General features: G+C 42.8%; 1 protein-coding gene across 1 annotated transcript in view; it reads right to left on the bottom strand.

Annotated features, from left to right (window-relative positions):
• Nucleotides 1–3,605: 3,605 nt before the first annotated feature.
• The window catches only part of DCC (DCC netrin 1 receptor), a 572,354-nt gene continuing 552,723 nt past the window's right edge, over nt 3,606–23,236 (bottom strand). The window contains exons 27-29 of the mRNA XM_049794299.1: nt 19,318–19,530; nt 5,997–6,139; nt 3,606–4,117 (exon numbers count right to left, since the gene is read on the bottom strand). Coding sequence (XP_049650256.1) covers nt 4,028–4,117; nt 5,997–6,139; nt 19,318–19,530 — 446 coding nt within the window. The 3' untranslated portion in view covers nt 3,606–4,027. The remainder of the gene's footprint in view (nt 4,118–5,996; nt 6,140–19,317; nt 19,531–23,236) is intronic.

Here is a 23,236-nt window from a genome sequence, read left to right as displayed (position 1 = left end):
TGTCAGAGCGAGCGAGCACACACTGCAAACGTGCCCAGAAGCTCTAGAGAAACATTTTTTAAAAATCATCTAGGCTTTAAAAACGTCAAGGAGGGAATCAGGCCAGACATGCGGCAGTTCTACCTAAGCCAGTTTTTAAGGAGCTGGCTCTGGGAAGGGGTTGGTGAAAAGATGCTCCTGTAAAAAACCTAAAGGCAAGGCTACCAGAAGAAGAGGCTCAAGGAGAGCCAACGCAAAGAACAGCCACTTTGCGGCAGAATCTTATTGCAGCATCCCACACGTGATGTCCCAAGCCGCACGGGAGCCTCGTGGGTGTGATTTCCTTCGCCACCAGTGCAAAGCTGCCAGAGCGTACTGGGACGCGCATTGCCGCTGGTGGTGGGCTGGGTGCCGCGGGGCGAGCACGGACCAACCCTTGAAGCATTTGCAAACCTGTTGGGAAACTCTGGAGCGGGCAATCCTGCTCGGAGCTACGTGACTATCTCTGTGCTTCTCCAATTTCTGGCTGCCTTTTAGTGGGGAATTACCGGTTCCCTAACATGAGGGTGCACAAACAGCCAGACCAGTATAGGGGATATGATGGTCCTCGCTCCCCGAGAAGTGACACCACAAACCCTACGGCAAAATTTTGGCAGTATCGCTGTCCGGCCCCAAATTGTGACATAATCAGGTCATATGCAAGAACGAGCAGATTATCCTCCCCCTTCCAAAAATTTGACAGCTTCTCAAAGGGACTGAACCTCTTCCCCAGAAGTGAACATCTAAGCAGTCCACGGACAAAGACGCTGAGCTAGGGAGTGCTCAGCCTATCGAACCATTGATATTGCTCCATCTTTAGGTCTTGGAGCAGAAAAAAAAAAAAAAAAAAAGAGGGAGGGAGAAAAAAAAAATAATCCTTTTTTGGCTGCTGGTTTTTTTTCTACCTGTTTATGGCAGCCCTCTTGTATTGATTAGCTCACGATCTTCCACGGTAACATCGAGGTTCATAAGCTCGTCATGCGTTGGCAGATTTCTCATTACATTTTTCTGGGAGTGTCCACGGCTGAGATAGTCATGGGCTATAAATACTCTGGCAGTTGAGGAATTTGTCAAAATCCAAAGAAATTCTCAGCCAAGCTCACTGCAAATACATAGAGCATCAGCAAAATATAATGTGGAAGTTTTGTGCTAAAACATTTGAGTTTTGCAAGTTACATAGTTCACACATAAGGTGAAATCTTAAAAGAAATGCCTGCTTACTAATTAGTTAGGTATTGTACTAAAATTGTCCTCAAATGAGGGTTGGGAATGTCTCCAAGGCTCCTTAGGACAGCGACACCCAAATTTAGTGTCATGTGGCTCAGGGGAGGTGAAGGGTAGAGCTGAAGGAAAATTTAAAAAAACCCCCGACACAACCCCAAAACCTCAGTGTTTATATGGAATAATTGAGTTTTACTGACGTATGCTGAACGTACTTAAATTGCAGCAGAAGTTTGTTACTAATTTATTTAGAAAGGGGGTGGGAAGCGGCTGCGTCTTGCCCGGGCTGAGCCGATAAGAGTTGTTCCTTCCCGGGGACACGAGGACTTGTTTTGGCGCGGACCTTGGCCTTGCTCTTCAAGTGTTATTGATTTAAACGGGCTGAGCCTGGAAATAGATACGCTTCAAATGGCAGAAGAAAGGCAGCGCTCATGGGAGGGCCAGATCAATTTGCAGACTTTCAGGGGCTTAGCGTTTTAAGTCGAAGAGAGACGCCTGAACAAAACCAAGAGGGGGATCAATACCAAAGCGCCCGGACACTACGACGCTTGTGTCCAAACCAGACAAAATCCAACTTGCAAACCTCTTTGCGGCTCCTCTTATTTCAGGCAATTTGGGATTGTTATATACTTGGTCCTGGGTTAGTACTCCGTGACTAAAAAGGTGCAGTGCTGCTCTGTAAAGTCCTGGGGGCGGTTTCGGTTCCCAGCTATTCTGCTGCAAATCCAGGGTAAGAGATATTTCATAAATGATAAGTGAGAGACGGATTTGACCTTATGTTTCTATTTCAACAATGTCAATCTCTGCAAATATGGACGGTTAGCTATTCAAAAGCTGCATTAAGCCTTCTTTTTTTTCCAGTTAAAATGGAGACAGTGATTTTATAGGGTCTAACAGCTGAGCTGGGTTTTCATCAGGAAAAGATTTGTGCGTTTTATATTTAGTAGAGGTTTTTGGTTACAAGTCTTTCAGAACTGGAAAGCTCAGCCTCCCATGCAAACAAGATTTCCTCACTCTTGAGAAATATTTCATTAAAATCTTAGTAAATTGAATAACAAGGCATTTTTAAAGGAGCATTTTCACAAACACACTAGAGTTCCTAATGAAGCATTTTAATTCCTCCTTGACATCTGATTTCCTTTCCAGCACGGGGCCGTAGAAAATAATCTGAATTATTACTTCTGTTGCAGTGCCATTTTACTCAAAATATTTTATTCGGAGATTCACATATAATTACCCACCTAATAAAAGGAGCTATTAGGTTGTAAAGATCCTATCCTTTCCATGCTCTTTTAAAATTATGACCCACTCAAGCTTGAAATCAAAGGCAGAGCTGAATGGAATAATTCATCTGAAACTCTCTTATTGGGTTTTGCAGCCTCCTAACTGATAAATATGCAAATTAGTTCCCTTTTGGTGATTCAGCTGCATAAACAGGGATTAACGCTGAATGCAGCTGAAAATTTCGCAATAAAATGTATGCACACAAAATTTAGTCAATTCAACCAGTTATCGTTGTCAATAAACACTGTAATGCGCAGCTAAAGCTCTAGGACAAGGAGAGGGAATCCCTAAAGATGGTTCACGGTGTCCTGCTGCTCAACCAGGAAACATTACGCTTGCAGAAAAGCCCTCCTAATTAATTTATCAGTTATTTACCGTTCTCTGTGGTTCTTCCCCCAGGCTCGCGTCCTGCCCGTGGGAAGCCCCCAGCGCCTGCCACCCCTTTGCCCTCCTCATCCTCCGCCCATCGTCATCCCGGGTGGACGGGTCCTCGCATCGGAGCCATCCCGGGGGATGCGGGGTGGATGGCAAAGGCTGGGGGAAACTTCAGCTCCGTTCTTCTCTCTGCTCCGACTCGCGGCAGCCCCACCAGCACTTCCCAAGGTCATCGCGGGGCAGTCTGGCACAAAGGCCACCCGTACGCAGACAAGTTTTATTACAAGCTTCAGCACGTAATGACTGCGTGTCAGAGAAGATTGCATATTATGTCCTCTTTTTGCAAGTGTACACTGGCTGGCTGGCAGCAGGCCACCAATGCAGACTTTTTTTTTTTTTTTTTCTTCCTTTACATTCCTGGTTCTCTGTTTGCCATACATAAAACATTAACTACGAGAGGATTTACAAACGCTTGCTAAAATGGCTGAATTTTACAGCAACTCGCTAATCCCCACCACTTGTGTGAGATGAGTGACAGAGACGACAAAAGAAATTAGTAATTTGTCTTTTCATTTTGTGCTGTTGTGAAAACTTCCAATTTTTTTGCGTGGTGGCGTGATTATTTGCTATGGGTGTTTTTGTAGTCAGTAATTACATACTTAAAAAAAAAAACCCAAACGAGTGACCTACAACACTTGTCTCATTAATGGCATGGTCTATGTTTAAAAACATACTTGCATGAGGTAAGACTAGATCTATACAAAGAGCTACAAACCTCTACGGAGTAAAACATGAGTTAGTCATGACAACTTGAGCTCTACGAAGACTAGTAGATCAAAATGAGCAATCTGGTGGCGTCAGCTACGACTCCGCAGCAATGACGTCATCCGTTTTGCCACGCTTCCATCACTTTAGATGCCAGATCCACAGTTCTGTAACATTTCCATTATTATTCTTTCCTTTTTCTTCTTCTTATCATTCCTTTTAGGACTTTGCAGGAATCTTCCTTGCGCTTGAAGAAGTGGGACCGGGAACAAGATGATTTTATGGGGTGGTGTACGTGGGTGGTACGTGTGAAATCCTGGTATGCTGCAATGCTCCGGGATAATTATCGCTTCATCAAGAGCTGTTAGAAGGCTGAGCCTGTGATAGCATTGAGTTGCTTCATTAGCCCCTCCAAACTGGCCATCTGTTCACTCAGATCATCCTGCTCATAAACCTGCGAGTGAACGAACACACACACATAAGCGGGCAGCACGATGGGAACCGACCCCGCGCTCCCCCCCCGGCACAGAGCCCGGGATCTTCACCGGGACATCTTCCCCACGTGGTCCTCAGGGACCTGGAGCATTCAAAGGTGGGCTGACGCTTACAGGCTGGATAGCGAAGCCTCTCTGGGCTTAACATGGAAGCTGAAAAACAGGGGTGACCATGCTAGAGCAATGTTAAGTCGCCCACTCTTGGGGCGACTATGAAAACATCGCTCAGCAGCCAACAGAGACGTCAAACGCTCATCTAAACACGCCCTCTCCCAGGGCAGGCTGTGACGGTTCGTCCAGCAATTAGCTGAACTTCTCAGCCATCGCTGGTGGTTGGGAATTTCTACCGTGGCCTTTAGTGGGAGCAGAAGAGTGGGAACAGTTTCCAGAAGCGCCTAAGTGGGCTGGAGGAAAGTCACCCTTTGGGGTATGGTCAACTGAGAATCTGCAGCAAAACCTAAAATTACCAGCACGGCATCCGTTCTTGGGAACCACTGAACTCAAAAATTGCCAAGGCAAGAGCAAGAGGAGCGATCCTCTGCTTTCAGACACTGAGAGGGAGCTCAAACGTTACTTCTTTATGTGGGTTTTTCCCGGTAAAAGATCTGACAGTGCTGTATAAATCCTGCAGTCCCCAAGGTGGGATGGAGCAGGCAGCTTAAAAGAGCACCTGCAGAATCAAGCTTAAAAAAAATAATCCCCAAATTCTAGCCTTTCTCCCCAAATTCTGACCGCCTGATGAGCTTGTTGCCTGTACTGTTATTGCCTGGAACTGCCCTCACACTTGTGGAGCTTGAGCAGTGTCTCTCCTGAGATCGAAATCGTGCTGCTGTGATGAAAAAAGGTATTGAGAGCTGAAATTGCATTTTGTATTACCAAATGTCCTGTGTTAAATTACTCCTGATGCCAGCAATTTTACCATGGAGGGTGTTTTCCTTCCCATCCCCATTCCAGTAGGAGATTCCACATCCCTTACATCATCCCGCATCCCCTTTTCCCAGCAAAACGTGAGAATCCTTCTGTGACTATATGTGGAAGTATGTTTTTAGGCCGTTGATAGTGACAAGCAGGAATCAAACACTGTTGTCCTGCATTAATCAGGCAGCAGACCCAAACCCTCCACACGTTAAGTCTAAAGCAAATCTTTTGTCTTTCCCTTCAGTCCGGTTGAAAGTGTAAAAGGGTTCACTAATGAAATGTTGGACAAATCACCGCTATAGTGCCTAGCAAAAAATTCTCCTGTGCAAGTAGATGAAAAGAGGTGATAAACAACATGTATTTAATGTATTTCTTTTTTTTCCTTATTCTTTTTCTTTTGCACTGTTTTCATCTTCTAGCTCACATGAGACCTTTCTCTAAGAGAGTCTTAATAGGAGTGAAAAGATTATTCTAATTTCACCACCTTTTCAGTTTCACTTATCTACTCTTTCAATGTTATTTTTCTCACCATTATCTGGTATTACTATATACTCATTTTTCCAGCCAAAATTATTTTCTTCCCTTATCGCACTTCTCACCCCCTCTTTCTCTTCTCCCGATAACTCAGGGCACTCAGGAGAGGCTGTGTGAGTTGTCCCGTGGATAATATTAACGCAGAATTTAAGCACTCGCTTCTCCCCTGCATCACACACGCCAAAGTCCATTAAAGCCAACAGAAAAGTTTTACCGGCTGCCAGAACTTTCTACTAACTTTCCAACAGCTATCAGCTGCAGCCTAATACCTTAGGTAAGGAGGGACAGATCGTTATCTAAAAATTAACGTGCAGATTGGGGCTTCGAGAATGTAACGGGATGGCGATGAGCCTCGCGAGAAGGCTGGCTCTGAAAGATGGTGCTTACGTTCGCGGAGTCCTCCGTCTGCTTGTGGCCCTCTTCTGCGACCTCCGGGGCCGTGGGCACCGAGACGGGCAGCAGAGGTGACCTGGCTTTTCCTGCCAAGCCGAGGGAGGCTGTTTTCACCTGAGCCTTGGGGAGGTTAGGCCCTGGAAAAAGAAAGAAAAGTCACACTGAGAACCTGTAGGTATGAAAAGGGATTGGGGTGAAATTTGGGGATTAGAGGCAAAACGCGGCTGGTTTTACCATGCTGCTTGCATTTTCGGTTGTAAACTCATAGGCTCCTTCCCAGACAGACTTACGCTGTTTTATTCCAGGAAGAAGCACAAATGCTTTCTAAAAACTTATATTTCAAACATCGCAGGTCGAAAGCTCGCTGCTGTGCCCAGCAGAACCGATGTCCGAGATTGCAGCAGGTTTGCCATGTTCCATCACTTTTTGACGAAGCGTGCTCTTTCGCAAAACCAAAAGTTTTCACACGGAAACTTCAGTTTTCCTGGGAAAAATACCTACAAACCGGAAGATAACGAAAACCTGGGCTCTGTGGCCCCTGTCTGTCAGAGAACTGTCAGTTTGATGTGGCGTTTGAAGAAGAAAGTGAGACCGAAGAACAGAGAGCAGTGGTCAGGCTGGGGGAATGGCAGTTCATTTCCACAGTTCTCCTCTATTTTTGTTTCAAGTCCCTCAAGCTGACAGCAGCCCTCCAGGTGGGTCACTGAATGAGCTAAAATAAAAATTGTATTTCAACTTTCTCAAAAAAAAAAAAAAATTCTGACTTTCTATCCCAGCTTGGAAGGAGGGGGGGAAAAAAAAAAAATCAAAATACATTTATTTTTTTGACAGAGAGGGATTCCCTTTTTGAAGCAGCTCTGCTGAAACTCCTCCTGGCACCGCTCCGAGCCACGGTACTGCTGCTTGGCAAAGGAGGTGTCAGCCGCAGCACGGTTTGAAGTGCTGCCCTTTAAAGATGCATCAACTGACATGTCTCGGTTGGACATTTCTAAAGGAAATTAAAAATTCTTTGTCTCATTTAATGATTTAAAACATCAAAGAATAAAACCTTTGTCCTGGACAATCTGCCTCCACTCAGCACAAGGTGCCTGGCTCTGTGCGAGACTGCTGGAGACACAAGGGCTGTCAGTTGAAATAGAGGCACACAAGACATTGATTTTAAGTACATGGGAATAGTTTTAAAATTAAAGTTGCCATACAAAGCCAAACTGAGAACATGTATCATCTCATGCATCATAGATTCAAGGCCAAAAATGGCGATGGCAATTTCAAGCTTGCTTGCTGCCCGAGTAATCCTGCTCCCCCTGAAGCTACGGCTTAAACATCCCTCCGACCTGCGTAAGGTCAAACTCATTCCAGTGAGCGCTTTGGCACTTCTTTCAGCCACCTAGGTCCCCAAAATTTATTCTTCCCACTTTTTCCTCTACTGACATTAACCCACTTTGATGCCTGCTTGTGCCTTAAGGCAAGTTTCGTGTTGGTGTCTTTAAATATGCAATCTCCAAGCTGATACTTGCTTGGCAGGAGGCATCACGTACCAGGGACTGTCGAATCCCCCCAGCCAGCCCCACCAGGTAACAGCAGATCCCCTCTGGCACAGGGCATCACTTTGGAGTCTCACAGGGCAGGTTTCCGTCTCCCTAGAGACTTGGGCACAGTTTTTATTCTGCTCATTGAACTCCGACTGAATTCAAGATGATGAATCATAAACAAATAGCTTTTTTTTCTCTAGATTTCCTCCACTATGACCTTCAGCAAGTACTCTGCCTTTTTTTCTACTAAAAAAATGTGTACTATAATAATGATAGTAACAACAGCCATTGCTTTAGTAGCCGATCGTGCTTATTAGGAGTATTAAAAGGCATCAGCATCAGTAAGTCAAGTGGGTTATTGGCCATTGCGCCAGAATCGGACCCAGAAAAGAGAAGAACAGGTCAAGACACTCAAGCCATACTATGTGCATAGAGGAAGGGGTGCCCCTGGGACGAGCCGCAGGACAGGTTTGTACGTGGACGCCTGCGGCTCTGGAGCCGAGACGCAGGGACCAGGAGCGCGGGAGATGTCTCCATCCACACGGGCCGCACAGAGGCTCACTCCAAAATCCAGGTCTCGGCTCAGAAATCCACCCAGTTTCCACGCAAAACCAAACCGCCTTTTCACGGCTCTTGAGTTTAACCACCCAATTGTTTTCTCCATCGCTAGATTCCCACCCGATTCCCTCTCTTTTCTTACAGATCGCGAAAGCAATGCTCCTGAGCTGGGAGAACACCTCCGGCGCAGGGAGGCAGGCAGCTGCTGCAGCTGGAGCAGCCGCGGCTCTCGCTCCCAAAACCCCAGCAAATCACTGCGGTCGTGACAGCTCTCGGTATCCTCCCAGCGTTCCAGCAAGTAGCCAGGAGACAAGAGCTGCAGCTTAATTTTCCTGTGTTTCAAAGAGCGGTGTTTACATTTTTAATTAGTTTAAGGCAGAGAAAACACAATGGAGCAGAAGAGAGAACAAAATCCCTCCCGAAATCCAGTTGCCAGCAGCGTGTTCATTAAAAGTAAGTTCCAGTAAAGAGCTGCAAGATGGGGGCAGAGAGGGAGAGACTCACAAACACCCTCTCTGTAAGGCTGAGAATTGCAGATAACTCCCGTTTAGCTGAAGCTATGAAAGTGTGAAAGCTCAATACAAGCTAAAAGAGATTGCCACAAAGATACCCTCACTCTTCCAGCTCCCGTTTAATAGCTAAAAGGCTTCTTTAATAACTGGGCCTTCAGACTTCCCTGTATCTCAGAGTAAGAGTAGAAGATACAGCAATCCCCAAAGATTCAATCTTCTAAGCGCTGCACATTCAAATCGGCTTTTTAAAAAAAGGAAATGTTTTTCACTTCCATTTCTTAATAAAAAAGCTTATTTCCAAAGAAGAGTGTGCGTGAACAATCACGCACCGACACTCAAAACGTGCACCCAGCAGTTACACACCGAGAAACGCAAGACCCTGAATCTAAAAAATAAACTGAAAAAGGTTCCGTCACAGGCAAATTAACTCTCAGCTGCCTGGCGCACAGACTGTAGCCGCTCACCATTCTTTTTCCCCCAGTGCTTTGCAAACACCTGCAGTGCTCAGCAAAGAAGTGAACTGCAGCTATGGCCCCTGCAGCTGGCAGCTGGTATTTCTATTCCGGCAGCGCTCGTGTGCCCTGCTAGAGAGAGATTTATCCCATTCCTGTTACAGGGAATCTGGATTGCGTCCTGGGATATCACTGGGAAGTGAAGAATAAATAATAAGATATAGCCACCACAGAAAATTGCATCCGTGCTTAGATAATGGACCCAGATAGGCTTTTTTTTTTTTTTTTTTTTTATACGAGTGGCTTCCCATTGCAACTTGTTTGGTTTTCATGGGTTGGTGGAGAAGTAAATATTTGATGTGGTGGTGAGGAGCTCATGTGAAATGCAGAGTATGTTGCTATTGTAATCCTCTAAATCCCGTGGTAAAAATCATGTTTCTCATATGTAACTCATTAATTGTAGTAATTGGACTTAAAGACCCACTTTTCTGCACAAAGACAGATGTTCCCTCCTGGATATTGTTAATGAGAAGCCATAATGATGATTAGTAAGTTCAGTTTGTGCATCTTTTTGCCCTTTAGCTAACAAAAGCAACAGGCAAATTGTAACGCTCATAACTAAAATGAAGCTGAGAAAATTTTCCTTATACGTAGCTGCATCTTTTCAGTTCTTCAGCAAATGTTTTACGGCAGTGACCGTTTTCCAAGGTAAAGCCTGTAATACGTAATTAGTACAACAGTTGAGCCCTCTCCCCCCGAAGGACATTAAAAAGACCAAGCAGGCCTCTCAAAGAGAATTCTGGACGCAGAAGGTTGACATGCTAAGTAAACTAATTTATGCAAATGAGTAGCTAATTAAATTAAAATCGCTTTGGTTTCTAATGTTCTCCAACTCAGCGGGACGCTCACAAGCAAAAAAAAAAAAAAAGGAAACCTTGCATCTGAGGCCGCAAGAGGCAGGAGATGACAATACCGATCAGGTGTAACTCAGAGCAGCCCCAGCACGGATTTACTGTTTAAAAGTTTCATTTTCTCAGTAGGGTTACTAAACACTTCACTGGCTCATTAGTTAGATAATGTATAGCTACCAGGTGCAAATCCCAGCTACCGCCGCCTCTCCGAGGCCCCCACTGAACTCCCTGCAGTATCGTCCTTGGTATTTCGGGAGCATTGCACATCAGCGTGATCCCGAGTCAAACCCAAAAGAGGCAGTTTTCTAACTCTATACGCGTTCGTGCCTATCAGGCCATAGGTTATCGTGATGAACACCAAGTAAAACCACTATAGCATCCATCCTCTTGATAGCAATACTTCGGGAGAGCTACTTGGCATTGTTTTATTTTGAGATATGTCAAATGGGACATGAGATGATGTACTCAGCCAGGTGAGAACAACTCATTTTAGGGAGAGGGCTCAGGGTTTCTGCTGTTTGCGTTGCAGCGTTTCCAAAGGCCAGTTCCCAGCTGCAGGGAGGACAGCAAGCTGGAAACTCAGACAGTGTCAAAAAATGCTATGTTCGCACTCGATGGATCTGGGGTCTGTATCCAACGTGAAGACCAAAAATTCTTGCGTGGTTCATGTGTTACAGCCGTTCCGGGTGACGATGCAAAACAGTGACGTGGAAAAAAAAAAAGAGTTAAGGTGGAGAAAACGGAGATAAATGCAAAAATTGAAAGGAGCTAGTTTATGGCAAGACAGCAAGAAAGCATGCTCAATGGAGAACACTGGAGTAGAAGGCGGGTACCAGTGGAGTTCCTCAAGATCTCGATCCAGGACCGATTCTTACTATTTTGATACATGCTATAGGCATGTGATTATGAAATCTATTACTAGCAAAAGCTTGGAAATAGAGCTGGAGCTGGAGTACCACGAAGAGAACTGCAGGGACCTTTCTGCCTACCTGCTGCTGCTTATGCAAACTTTCAGACCTTCACAGCGAGGAGGCTAGACCGTGTATCGCGTCCCTTCAGCTGAATTCCGCATCGCTTCAGCTGTTTGAAAGCGAGGGATGAGCCTCTGCTGGTTCTTTCATCTCCCTCGATCATCTAGAGAAAGAAGAACCTTCCAAAGTCTGCAGAAAGGTTGGATGAATTCTCTTTCAGAAGATCCTCTCTCTCCTTTGGCTGCACAGTGAGCTTATGTGACTGGCACGGAGCAGACACCTATTCATCAGAAGTCTAAAATTAGCTAAGAACGAGTCATGTCTCTGAGAAGAAAGAACAGGAAGTTTTGCCATAAATTCTGCTGGGTCTAACAGAAGGAAATGAGGGAAGGGGAAAGCTTGCACGCTTCTGATTTCAAGCCTACAAGCGGGTATGCGCCTCAGAGAAGTCAACTACAATCTTCGGATGTACGAGGGAAGCAATTTTTGGCAGAAGCCAGGCAACAGCAGTGCTGTTTTACAAAGCGTTGGGAAGATCCTATCTGGCAAGCTCTGTACAAGCCTGAGAACTTGCACGCAGGAAAAAACGAATTGTACAAAGAGGGGTTTACTAACTGGCAGTGGCAAAGAGGAAGAGTCTATATGCTAACCTATATACGGAACAGAAAATGCAATGGAATCAGTTTTGCCTGCAAATCCTGGGCTTCTCAGAAAGACTGCAGTAATCTGGTTTCACTAGGTGGTAATGCAAAATTCAAAGGCAATGAGAGTCTTTCCATTAACCTCAGCGAGATGTGGATCAAGCTCGCAATGCCAACGTGTTCTTCTCAGAGATCACCAACAGCTGCGCTTAGGAAGGACATACCTAGGCTAAAACATCAGACAGTGACCACGATTATAGAGAGGACACCTAGCATTTTTTAAAAAACGTTCATCTTCATAATATTCTGCTCTTGGTAAACACGTACAACCATCATCAAACACAATGTCTGACAGCAGACACGACACTGGAGAAACTCTGAAAAGAGGATTTTGCGGTAAGATGCATTGTGTTGTATATGGGCTACTAGTTCCCGTTTTTACACCGCAGTCATTTTAGTCTATTGATTACAGAGTTGGACAAAATGCTCGGTTCAATATTTGATTAATCTAAAGCTGATTTTTGGTGTTAGTTCAGGATTTTCAAGAAGGCAAAAAATACTTTGGATCAGGCAAGGTATGTATAGGCATGTCTCATAAAACCAATTTGGAAACGTAAATAGAAAATTTCCAAGCTGGGGATACAGACACATTCTTACATCCAATCGCCCAACAGCCAGGGCATACATCAAAGACGTGAAGGGGATCTGCAGCTGAAGATCACCTGGTCTGAAGGGGCAGATGAAAATTGATCTATCTACTGGGGTGCAAACAAGCCTTTGTTTTCATAAGAACTGAGAGGATTCTTGGAGGATGAATCCTGTATAATGAGACTATAAAAGTCAAAATAAGCTGCGGAAATCAGAAGGTAATGTCAGACTTGTAACTAAATGAGGATAATATTTTCTGGCCCTGCATCTCACACCTCTTCCATGGCTTTTTCTAACCAACAGAACAAAGACAAAACCTGTGTCGTTAGTAGAGCTGCCTCTAGTAATGAAGATCTGCCGGCACGGAGGAATCTGCAGGGATGCTCCCACAGAAAGATGTCATAGCTCACAAAACGAAAGCGATCAATCTGGGAAATTAAAATTATTGAAGAATATTGTCTGTCCCAGATGCTTCTGACAATAAGGAGACTGACTGGCAGCCTGAACTTCAGGGCTGGGGAAGGAGAGCTGTGTAGCAACGCAAAGCCAGATGTTTTCCCTATTAAGTAATCAAAGCTGGTGGGGTATACGGCTTATCTTGCAGGATGAAGAGGTAATTTTCTTATCAAAGTACAACAGAAAATCACAAAAGGATCAAATGCCACTTACAGGTTATTTGATATTTCCACCAGTAAAACCGGTGTCAGTTTAAATGACTTAAAAGTTGAGACATAAAGATGAGAATAACACGTAGAAGTGAGCTTACTTGTAGCTCCATGGCTGGATATTCTTGTTTAAGTAAGACAGTGCCTCACAGGGGAACACAGTATGTAACTAAATGAAAAATATTATTTGAAGACTCATCTGTTTTACATTACAGGTGGGAAAAAATATTTTTCATCAAGAAATTGAGTTTCTAAAATTGATTTTTGAAGTGATAATCAACAGAGGCTTGGCTCATTCCACAAGGGAAATTGTTCTAGGAAGAGGCAAAGTTTAATTTAGAAATATTTGATAGTAGGAGAAATAAAGTAAAAAGAGAAATAAAAACACAAAAGAGAAAGAGGTCGTTTAATCAGAATACGGTACCGAGCAAGTACTGGGACTGCCTATTGGGGAGGCTTTTGAAATAGCACTGATGAACTTCGCACATTTTTACATGCTACGGCTTCAAAATAGGTATAGAAACAGTGATTTTGGAAAGCACATTTCAAGACAAAAGCAACACAGACTGCTCAAATATGTGGAAATATGAGAGAGATTTGGTCTCTGTCTTCTCAGCTGCTCTTCATGTTTTTAATCTATTTGCGGGAAATACTACGTGGGATAAACAAGCGTTAGGGCAAAAGTGACTCGTTGGCTGCAAGTGCTCAGTGACAACACACGCAGTCCCAAATTAAGGTGGAGAAATTGTACACGCAGTGGAAAAAGTTTTACTTCTCTGCTTATGAAACACAGGAAGATAGAATGGCACATCATTAAATCTTTCTACGGATTTACAGTATAATTACCCAGATAATTTTTTTTTAATTATTTGACTGCCGCTTTGTATTGAAATAGATCATTTCTATCAAAGGGGAATTAGCTCATTTATTCAGGCAAGCACCTAAATCCACACTTCACTTTACACCTTCCAGTAGTCCCAAAGATTTTAATGAAACAACTCAGGTGTCTCAAGTTATCTGCATGCTAATTAAACTTCACTGGACTGGGGCCAGATTTCTCTAATAGATAGGACTGACCCTTTCACGACACTTCTGTGCCAATATATCTCCCAGGTGAATGGAGAAAGCTTGTTTTCATAAAAAGAAATGTGGAAGAAAACAACATTTCAAAATTGAAGGGGGGGGGACAGATGAAGGCTTATGAAATAAAAGAATAACTTTCCTTTGATTCTGGGAGTTACTAGTGCAAAAAGCTAGGATTTCAGAATAAAAGGTTCAAGAATGAATCAATCCCATATTTTCAGTGAATTTATAGACCTTGCTTACTGTAGGCTACGATGAAGAGAAGTCCATAACCTCATTTACACTCATCATTAAAATAAGAAAAAAAACCCCTACGCCAGAAAGATTTTTATACCCAATTAGCAGAAGAGTTCTTAGTTGCCTTTAAATTCAATGACTGAATTCAAATTAGAAGCAATAGGGTTTCGTTTGTGTTTTATATTGGCAGAGGGATTTTTTTATTGTGAATGGTAAATTTAAAAAAAACAACAACCCCCCAAACCTGAGAATTTGGTTATATAGCTAATTAATTAGAGCTAATTGATTGTTCAGAATAAATGCACTCACAAATTAAATCCCCGGTTTGCATGACAGGGGATTAAACACTCTAAAAAATGGATAGCAATTAAATGCATAAATCTAGCACCGGAGAGTTCCAAGTTCATGTCTCCAAAATTTGCCTAATTTCCAGCCAAAAGTTTTATTCTTGGAATTTCCATCTCTAAACACTTCACCTGAGACCCAATATTCAAGACATTTGTGTAACAAGTGATTTTACCAACGCTCCTGTGAGGAGCAGCCTATTCTCAGCACGACTGAAAATTCTTTCTATATTCTTTCTATATTCACTCTTCTAAGGATCACGGTAATTTCAGCATCTACTGAGGCCCCAAACCCTTGCGATTTGAGATTATTATGGCCCAGGAGTCACTGCTTAATACCCATACGCCCTTTTTCCCTCTTGATTTCATCCCTTATTTATTTGACCGTTAGCTCCTGGGTTTAACACTGGCTTTGCAAACCTTCACTCTTATCTTGTTTTTCTCGTTCTTTTCTTACAATAGCTATAGAAAGAAAAAAAAAAGCAGCAGCACAAAAATGACCTTGTGGAGCTCATTTTCTTATCAGGCTTTCTTATCCCGTTTGGTAATGAAAACAGCGTGTGGGTCAGCCTGGATATGGGAGGATTTGTACTAATGTCCAGGCAATATCCAGCTGCTGCTTTTTACACAGGGATGGTTACTGCCAGGTTTCTTCACCTCACTCTTCACTTTTACTCCCCAAACATTGAAAATACAAGGGTTTTTTTCCAAAGAGGCAAATAAATAAATAAATCTTGAACAGTTTCCCTGCACTCCCAGCCCACAGCCACTTCGGGGCATACCTTACAGCTTGGCGGGAGGAAGGAAAATCAAGCTCAATTTTGCTGTACAATAAAGTGAGGTTTAGCTCTTGAGGTATCACTGAGTGATTCCAGGAAGCCCGAGAAGATGACAATTTGGATTTCCAACTACACTTTTTTTGGTGGAGTAGCAATAGAAAAAAAGCAGCATTTTTACAATCTCACAAAAGATACATGAGCCTGAAAAGGCTGAAGTTTTCGAACTGTGACACAATATAAAAACCACCACTTCACAGGCAGTATTTTCTACCGCCTTACACTTGCTTCTGCAGAAGAAAAATGACCTCCTAATTCAGGTTCATTTAAAGTGCAGCTGATCATCAAGACCTAAAAGGAATTTTCATTTGTGAGGGTACAAAAAAAAAAAAAATCTTTCCTGTCCATTTGTGGAATTTATGTCAGATCTATAATGCAATAAGCTCAACACTCCATCAAACATTTTCTATTTAACCTGAAAGGGGACTAAGTCAAATCACTTAGATGCCTATGTGTATGATTTGCAAAGAGGAGCAAGTGCAGCCACAGTGGGGACTGGAAATACCATGGAGTGATTCTTACGCCTTCAGAATAAGTATTAGGAACCTCAAGTGCTCGATCACAAAGCAGTGATGAAAAGGTGAGATCTCCTATAAAATATCAATGGGAAGGGCTTAATGTGAAGAGTTCAGATTTACTGGGCTCAAGCAAAAAAAAAAAAAAAAAAAAAAGAAGAAAAATGGCAGATTTAGCTCTGGATTAGGCTGATGTCATGACCCCAAACCAGGAGCACAGCCTTTTTGATATTTATTCATATCCTCATGGCAAAATCCCCCACAACTGAGTAATAATCTCTGTATGTCTTTTTTATGAACCATATGATAGAGTTTAACAGCTAATTATAATGCCACTACAGAGATATACTGAATAGAGAAAATATTAGAGGAGACACCTCCTTTTAGCATCAGGTCAATCAAAGCCAAGAAAAAGCCCTGTGCTCATCTATTTTCTGGGCAAGATCCAAAAATTAATTTCGATCCTAATATTGCACAAGGGCCAGTGTTGGACATCAGCTCCAGGACTATAATCTGAATATACAAATACATCTGGAGCTTCAGCACGCTGCTGGCTGCAGGGCAGGCGGTGGGGCTGGTTGAGGACCGGAGGACATGACTGCCTGCCATTTCTCTTTAAAAGGGGATATAAACCTCACAGGGCTGGAGGGAGGAGAGGCTGGCAACCAGCAATGAAGGGATTTCAAGGGAAATCTCCACTGAACTTCAGGTTCCTGCTTTTTAAAGTCTTTGCAGGAAATCTCTGGATCAATCTCTGCAGTTCTCTGCTGCTTTCTCCCCTTCTGAATTCTGCAGGATTGTTCCATTATTTATGTATTGTCCGAAGGGATAAGACAGCTGATTGACATGCATTTAAAAGACAGGACAGCAAAGCAAAGATTAGTTTAATTGGTTTAAGTGATGATGAGTCTGCTATTTATTGCCCTATTACTTTATTACACAGGACATGCAAAAATGTCTTGAGTTTGAGAAACATGTAATGAAAAACTCAAGTCATTCTATCTACCAGGTTACGGAAAGTAACCGGTATTCCAGCGTGGGATTTTTGCTAAGAGCCTTTTAAACCTGAGATGTCCCTAAGTGGGGCAGATGTGGTCCGTAAGGGAATCGTCTCAGCTGGCCTGCAGAGAGCTCGGCCACCCTTGCTGTGCCGTGGGGACTAGGGAGGAGAGACTGGCCGTCGTCTTTACTAGGAGGTTTGTTCAAACACAGAAATACATCATAAGCTTTGTCAAGTCACAAATGTCTTCAAAGTTTCCCTTGCGTGGGTGTCTAGCTATGGCTGAGATGCTGTCGTGCTCACGGGTAGGATTAAACATGCAGAATTGCTGGTGAAATGAAGCGCTCTTTCTTGGCTTCTCTTCTTCAGTGCTTTCTCTCTCCACTCCCATTTTAAGGGAAAAGAAGAGAGATCTGGATTCCAAAGGAGTGGGATTTGGGAGTGGGTACTGAAAGAGCAACCTAGTTTTGAGGGATCATGTGCAGGACCAGGATCAGTTCTGCACGCCCCACCGCCTAGAGGCACGAATAGAAGTTAACGATTACAACGGAAACCTTTCTACAAGAAATTGGTAAAGGAGACAACATCAGTCTGGCTAATGACTCTGAGGACAAGTACACTGAGGAAAGCAAGAGAAACCATATAGAGAGAGAAATAAATAGCCTCCAACACCACAAAATAGCTGGAGGCAGATCAGAAATGAAGTTATATGGGAGTCTAAAAAGTAAAAATTGTGGTTTCAGTATAACAGTGAATACAATAGTTTGAATGCCATATATAACCCAGCAACATGTTTTTGTCTATGTGACAGAGTCCGGAAAAACAGATTTTTTCATTGCTTTAGCATTTGCTTTATTTCCATTGCTTTATGGCAGTTTATTGCCATAAACTTTCAGTTCTTAATTTTGCCTAATACCAAAGTTCTACACACTGTTTGTAGGAAACATTGCACCTGCTTATATGAGATTACTTCCTGAAAAAAAGGCAATTTTGTTTTTCAGGATGACGGGATTCTCTATGAAGAGAAGTAACATGCCCCGACTTCCTCTCTCTTCACCTCGCCTCCTGGTTATAATGGTTAAAATGTAAACTCTGATTGACTTAGAGAACAAATAGTCCTTTCGAGGTAATCAGGCTTACTCACTAGAGTAAGACAAGTAGAATTGGATCCTCATAAAGTAAAATGCAGTACTACATAAAGATGAATGGACTCTGTTATATATAAAAAATAATTCAGCAGCACTATTTGGCAAAAGCAGTTCTCCAATAACTAAGGATTTATTTACTTCTGTCTGCTGTCAGAAACTGGATTACTTGCTGATGGATAGCAGGTGCTTCCAGTAAAAATGCAGAGATGTTTTGGTAGCTTGCTTGTTGCAAACTTCGACCCAACATATGCTGTATGGCAAGAAAGCTATGCTCGGAAAGCAGTATTAGAATAGAAAAAGAGTAAAGCTGAAATCTCAAAGGTTGCCTGAGCCAAACTGGAGATTATCCAAGCTAAGGGAGTAGGGCAAACAGTTAAAAAGAGATACCAGTCTGCAACCCCCTTTTTTTTTTTTTTCTCCTTAATAGCTCTCGTAGTTAGGGTTACCAAGGCAAATAGTGTTACTCAAATTATACCGGTTCATGTGAAGAACAATTCTAGTACTGCCCCTACTTTACAAAGCAAATACCAGATACATCACACAAATGTTCTCATTTGATCCAAGGGTGAATTTTTAAAACAGCTCTCTAGAAATCGTGCTGTTCTGGGAACAAACCCAGAAAGGAGCTGGAGAGGCACCGTTCCCTCTTGCTCTGCCATGCCTCCCACCCATGACTGTTTCACTACAGCCGTACGCAGCCATTTAATCTAAACCTGAAACCAGCCCTCAGCTTCGTTCAATAGTGGCACTATGCTAAAACCTTTTTTTTTTTTTTATTAATATATATAATAATTTTCTTTCTGTTCCTTGCACGCTTGCTATTTAATTTTTAAGTAGTTTGCACACTGGAGTGGATTGCAGTCAGTTCTTTTCCAGCATACATAAATAGTTCTTTCATTATCAGAAAGGCAAGCCTTGAAACAAGAGTCAAGCATTTGGCACTGGTTCAAGTTACTGTAGCATAACAGGAGACTGGAAACAAGACCAAGTGATTAATTCAGCATCTCATTTAATTCATTTTTATCACTTACTTGTTAACTCTGATTTTAAGCTATTGCCTTGTTCTGAATTTTTATTCCAGATTGCCAGAATGAAATACTGGATTATTATTGTAAAACTATATATCCACTTCCCATTCTGTGAGCTCTTACAGATAATTTTTCAGGGTACGGGACAGTCTCGTGCTCTCTATTTTCTCACGAACTGAAAGTCAGTGGTTCAGATGAGTGGTACCGGAGACTCTCCCCCCCCGTCACTCTTACCTGTTTGAGACAGAAGCGGTGTGTAAGGGACTTTCGGTTCTATTGCACTCATGGGCGGAGGTAGCAAGGGGTTGGCAAAGCTGCGGAGAGGGTGGGTTGGGCGGACGCAGGCGGTGGGGATGGTTCTGCTCGGGGCGTCCTCGTTGTTGGAGTGCTCAGGCTGCGTCTGCGGTAGCAAGGATGGCTGCTGTGGTGCCGGTCCTTCGTTAACAGCTGCGAGAGAACAGTCAAAAAAAAAAGAAAAAAGAAAAACCAAAGGACTATTATTGATGTAATTTTTATGTCTCATTTCCTACTTTAATGGTCGTTTTCAACAGAAGGGGCAGCATTAGCCTACGCCCTTCAAGAAGGTGCAGGAAATGTGTAAACAGTTCCGTCAAGAGTTATTGGCAGACGAATTAAAAACCAGATGTTCCTCAGAGTGGCGGTGTGCCATCTGAAGCTCAAAACAACTTCCTTTAAAAAAAAACCAAAACAAAAAACCAAGCGTGAGATCTCCTTCTCTCTAGCTTTCCTCTCTATGTGCTTTTAAATACTAAAAATCAATAATCACATGAATACATCATGTAGAGATTGAAACAAGCTACAACTATGGAAACTCATTGTGTTCAGCATGACGGTAGTGTTCTAGTCGTAGTGGAGAAAAGCTGGAGACAAAGAAAGGACTTAATTAATTTCCACATAACCAATCACCAATACTGTTTTTCTTGAGACAGCTGTAACATTTAGTATGCCAAAGCAATAGGCTGCTGTTTTATTAGCCTATATTCAAAGTCAATTCTTCAGAGATTTAAATGTTGCGTGTCAACCTTCTAAATATAAAAGACAGCTACCCTATGTTCTGCAGTGTTTCTTAAAAGAAGCTTCCAGTATCAACCTCTGTGATGGACTTTCCATGCCAGAAAACAGAAGCAAACAGCTGAAGTACTAATGAAAACAAAGGCTGAAACAGAGAGAAAAGCCCTTTATTTCTGCAGCCCTCTAGAAACCCACGTTGTACCCAAAATATGAATTGCAATGTGATTATGGTTGTATAAGAGTTTTCAGGATGTGTATGGTCCACAGTGTTGTCTAACGCCTCCAGTACCGTGAATGCCAAAAAAGCTGATTTGTGAACCGAGTTCTCTTGAAACAAATTAGATGCAAAATCTTCTAACTGTGTAGTCTAAAATCAGAGTATCTTCTATGGAGTGCATACAGTGTGGTAGATGTTGTGCAGGAGGAGGGACAGAAGAAGACAGCAAGAGGCAGGATGCACGCTCACACATCCCGATGGCGTTGCCCAGATTTATGGCACTGCTCTTTACCTAACGCTGACTCTTGGTCATGAAGAGAAACTCACTGCTGCTGCTTATACCAGGACACAATACCATACCACGTTACTCAGACTTTAAGAAGTTTAAGAAAATAGACAGGAGAAAGAATTCCAAAGAAAACATTATTTTGTAATAAATGTAATAAATTCCAAAGAAAACATTATTTCCTTGTAAGGAAACTGTAACTGGAATAAAAAAAAAAAATCTTTAAAATCTCTTCCTGACCACTATGCCTACCATGACAAGCCAAACTAGTTAAGAATGAATTACAAGGACTGGTAAGTGTAAGTCTGCTGTGGCGCTTTACGGATGGCAGCAAGAAGTTCATTTCCCCATGCCACGGGAAAGAGCCTGCCACTTCTATTTTGTTCCTACTGCAGGAGAAGAATAAGCGAATTGAATTGGAAACACCATCTCTTATCTTCTTTTCCAAATCCTGCACCACGAGCGCTGTTGAGGCTTCCCCGGAGCTCGGGTCCGCGGCTTCTCCCGGCCCCTCTTCCAGCTCCTGTCCCGCTGCTCCGAGGAGCAGCGCTGGAGAAAGCTCTCCTCTTGGTGAGAGCATCCTCAGGGCCTGACGTTATTTGCAAGCAAAGGAAGCAAACTGGTTAGTGAAGAGCCCGTCACAACAGGAACTCCTTTAATTTGAGCGTGTTTGTGCTGCCCAGTGTCTCCACAGTACCCATGCCGGCCGGGATAGCTCACAGCACAACAGTTAGTCATGCAGCTTGTGGCACAAACCAGAAATCTAGGAAAAGCTCAACCTTTTTCCAAAGAAAACAAACTTCCTGACACATAGCTATCAGAATTAGTTATTATACTGGGACCCAAAAAGCTCCAGAGGATCTGGTTTCTTTCAAAGCCTGCTGCAACAACCAGAACTCATTGTGCAAATAACATGCAATTACACAGCCAAGTGAAATCTCAAGGCATTTTATAATAATTAATGTCAAAGTATATAAGTAATTACAACCTACTGAGTGGCAAAACAATTTTGAAAAATGGAAATGAGGATTTCTCCTCATTTCCACAGCCCCATTGCTCGTTCCTATGGCAATATCACAGACATCCCTGGCAAGATTGAACACCACAGATAGGAACCCAACTACAGGATCTGACCCAGGTCAAAATCATCTACGGTTTGTAAAAGTTTGCTCATCCGTGGCTCATTTCCCTTGTTTTCACCTTCAAGGCCCTTTGCATTATCATGCCATTGCCCTAGCTCTGCTTCTCCATTTCCTTCCTTGCCCAGCAGACCCCTCTCTTTTCTTCTCTGAGGACTAAAATTCTCCTAAAGGAAGCCAGAGATACTGAGGTTATTTTTAACAGAGCAGAGCAGGAATGATAGTTTAGCTCATTCCGCCCTTACTCACTGCCCACACATTCAAGAAGATGTCACAACACGTTGCCGCTCCAGGCTACCGTGGGCATCGGGCTCTTCTCTCCCTTCACTCTGCCCTAGTCAAGGAAGACGCAAAATAGCATGTGAGTCTCACAGAGGTACACATCTGAGGTTACAATGCTTTCTGGAGCAAATCCTTGGCGAGGTCTTTGCTTAAAGTAAAAATAAAGCCTTTTGCCTATCTACGCTCTTAGCCTCAAAATGTCTTTCAACATGTTCGTCAAAGTCTGAACTTCCGATGGAGCCCAACGCTTTTCGTTGTGTCCTTAAGGACAGCTCTTCTGGGAGGCTCTTGTCCTGTTTGGAGAAACAAGTAGACCAGACGCTTACTGCTACTCGCCATCAAATACCTGCTTGGTATTCTCTGCTCTCAGATAACAAAGCTTTATCAGCCAGCATCAGCACAACAGCCTGTGCATTAAAAGGCTATCAAATTACTGCTTTACTCTATGGGTATGTTTTATCTTAAAGATTTAGTTGTAAAATCTGGAGACCTACATAACCATTATTGCATAGAAGATTTCAGCTTATCCTCCAGCTATTACCGAAGAGAAAGGTGTGATGACTCTATTAACATAAGAAGCTAGAGGTGGGATTTAAATATAGAAGGTAAGTGGTCTAACAAAGGTGCTTCATGCTTGAGAAGACTTTTTTCTAAAAGAAGATGTGCATGCTTGCAAACATAATGAGAACCATCAATTTGCAATTCACTCCAGTCCCTGCAGGAAGAGAGGATGGATTGTTTATTTGAAGGATGGATGAAGATGAGCACATCGCTACTGCTGCCTACATCACCAACATCAATCCGCTGCCTAGCAGCCAGCTATTTGCCTTCATACACCTCAACAGAAGTGCCCAAGAATTCTAAGTATTTCTACTGCTCCAATTATTATCTTGGTTTTTTACAGAAAGCTGACACCCAATCGACCTTTAAGATGAAGCAGATAATACCATGCTGCATTCCCATTGTGATTTTTGCTCTTGAACGTAGTAAAATATTTTGCCAGAGTAAAGAAAATATTATGCTATACATGAAGATCTCTTCTAAAGCCCAGTAAAACCAATTATTGTCTCATTACTTTGGATAAATGTTGGATAAAGCCCTGTTTGCATTCATTTTATATGTGAGGAACGTTGAGAATAAGCTTGCTCTGAACTCCAATAGCCATGGACGCTGCTCACCAAGCAGAAGAATAAATAT

Source organism: Accipiter gentilis, chromosome Z (genome assembly GCF_929443795.1).
Source record: "Accipiter gentilis chromosome Z, bAccGen1.1, whole genome shotgun sequence".
Taxonomy (NCBI): Eukaryota; Metazoa; Chordata; class Aves; order Accipitriformes; family Accipitridae; genus Astur; species Astur gentilis.
This window is presented reverse-complemented; position numbering and strand designations above follow the sequence as displayed.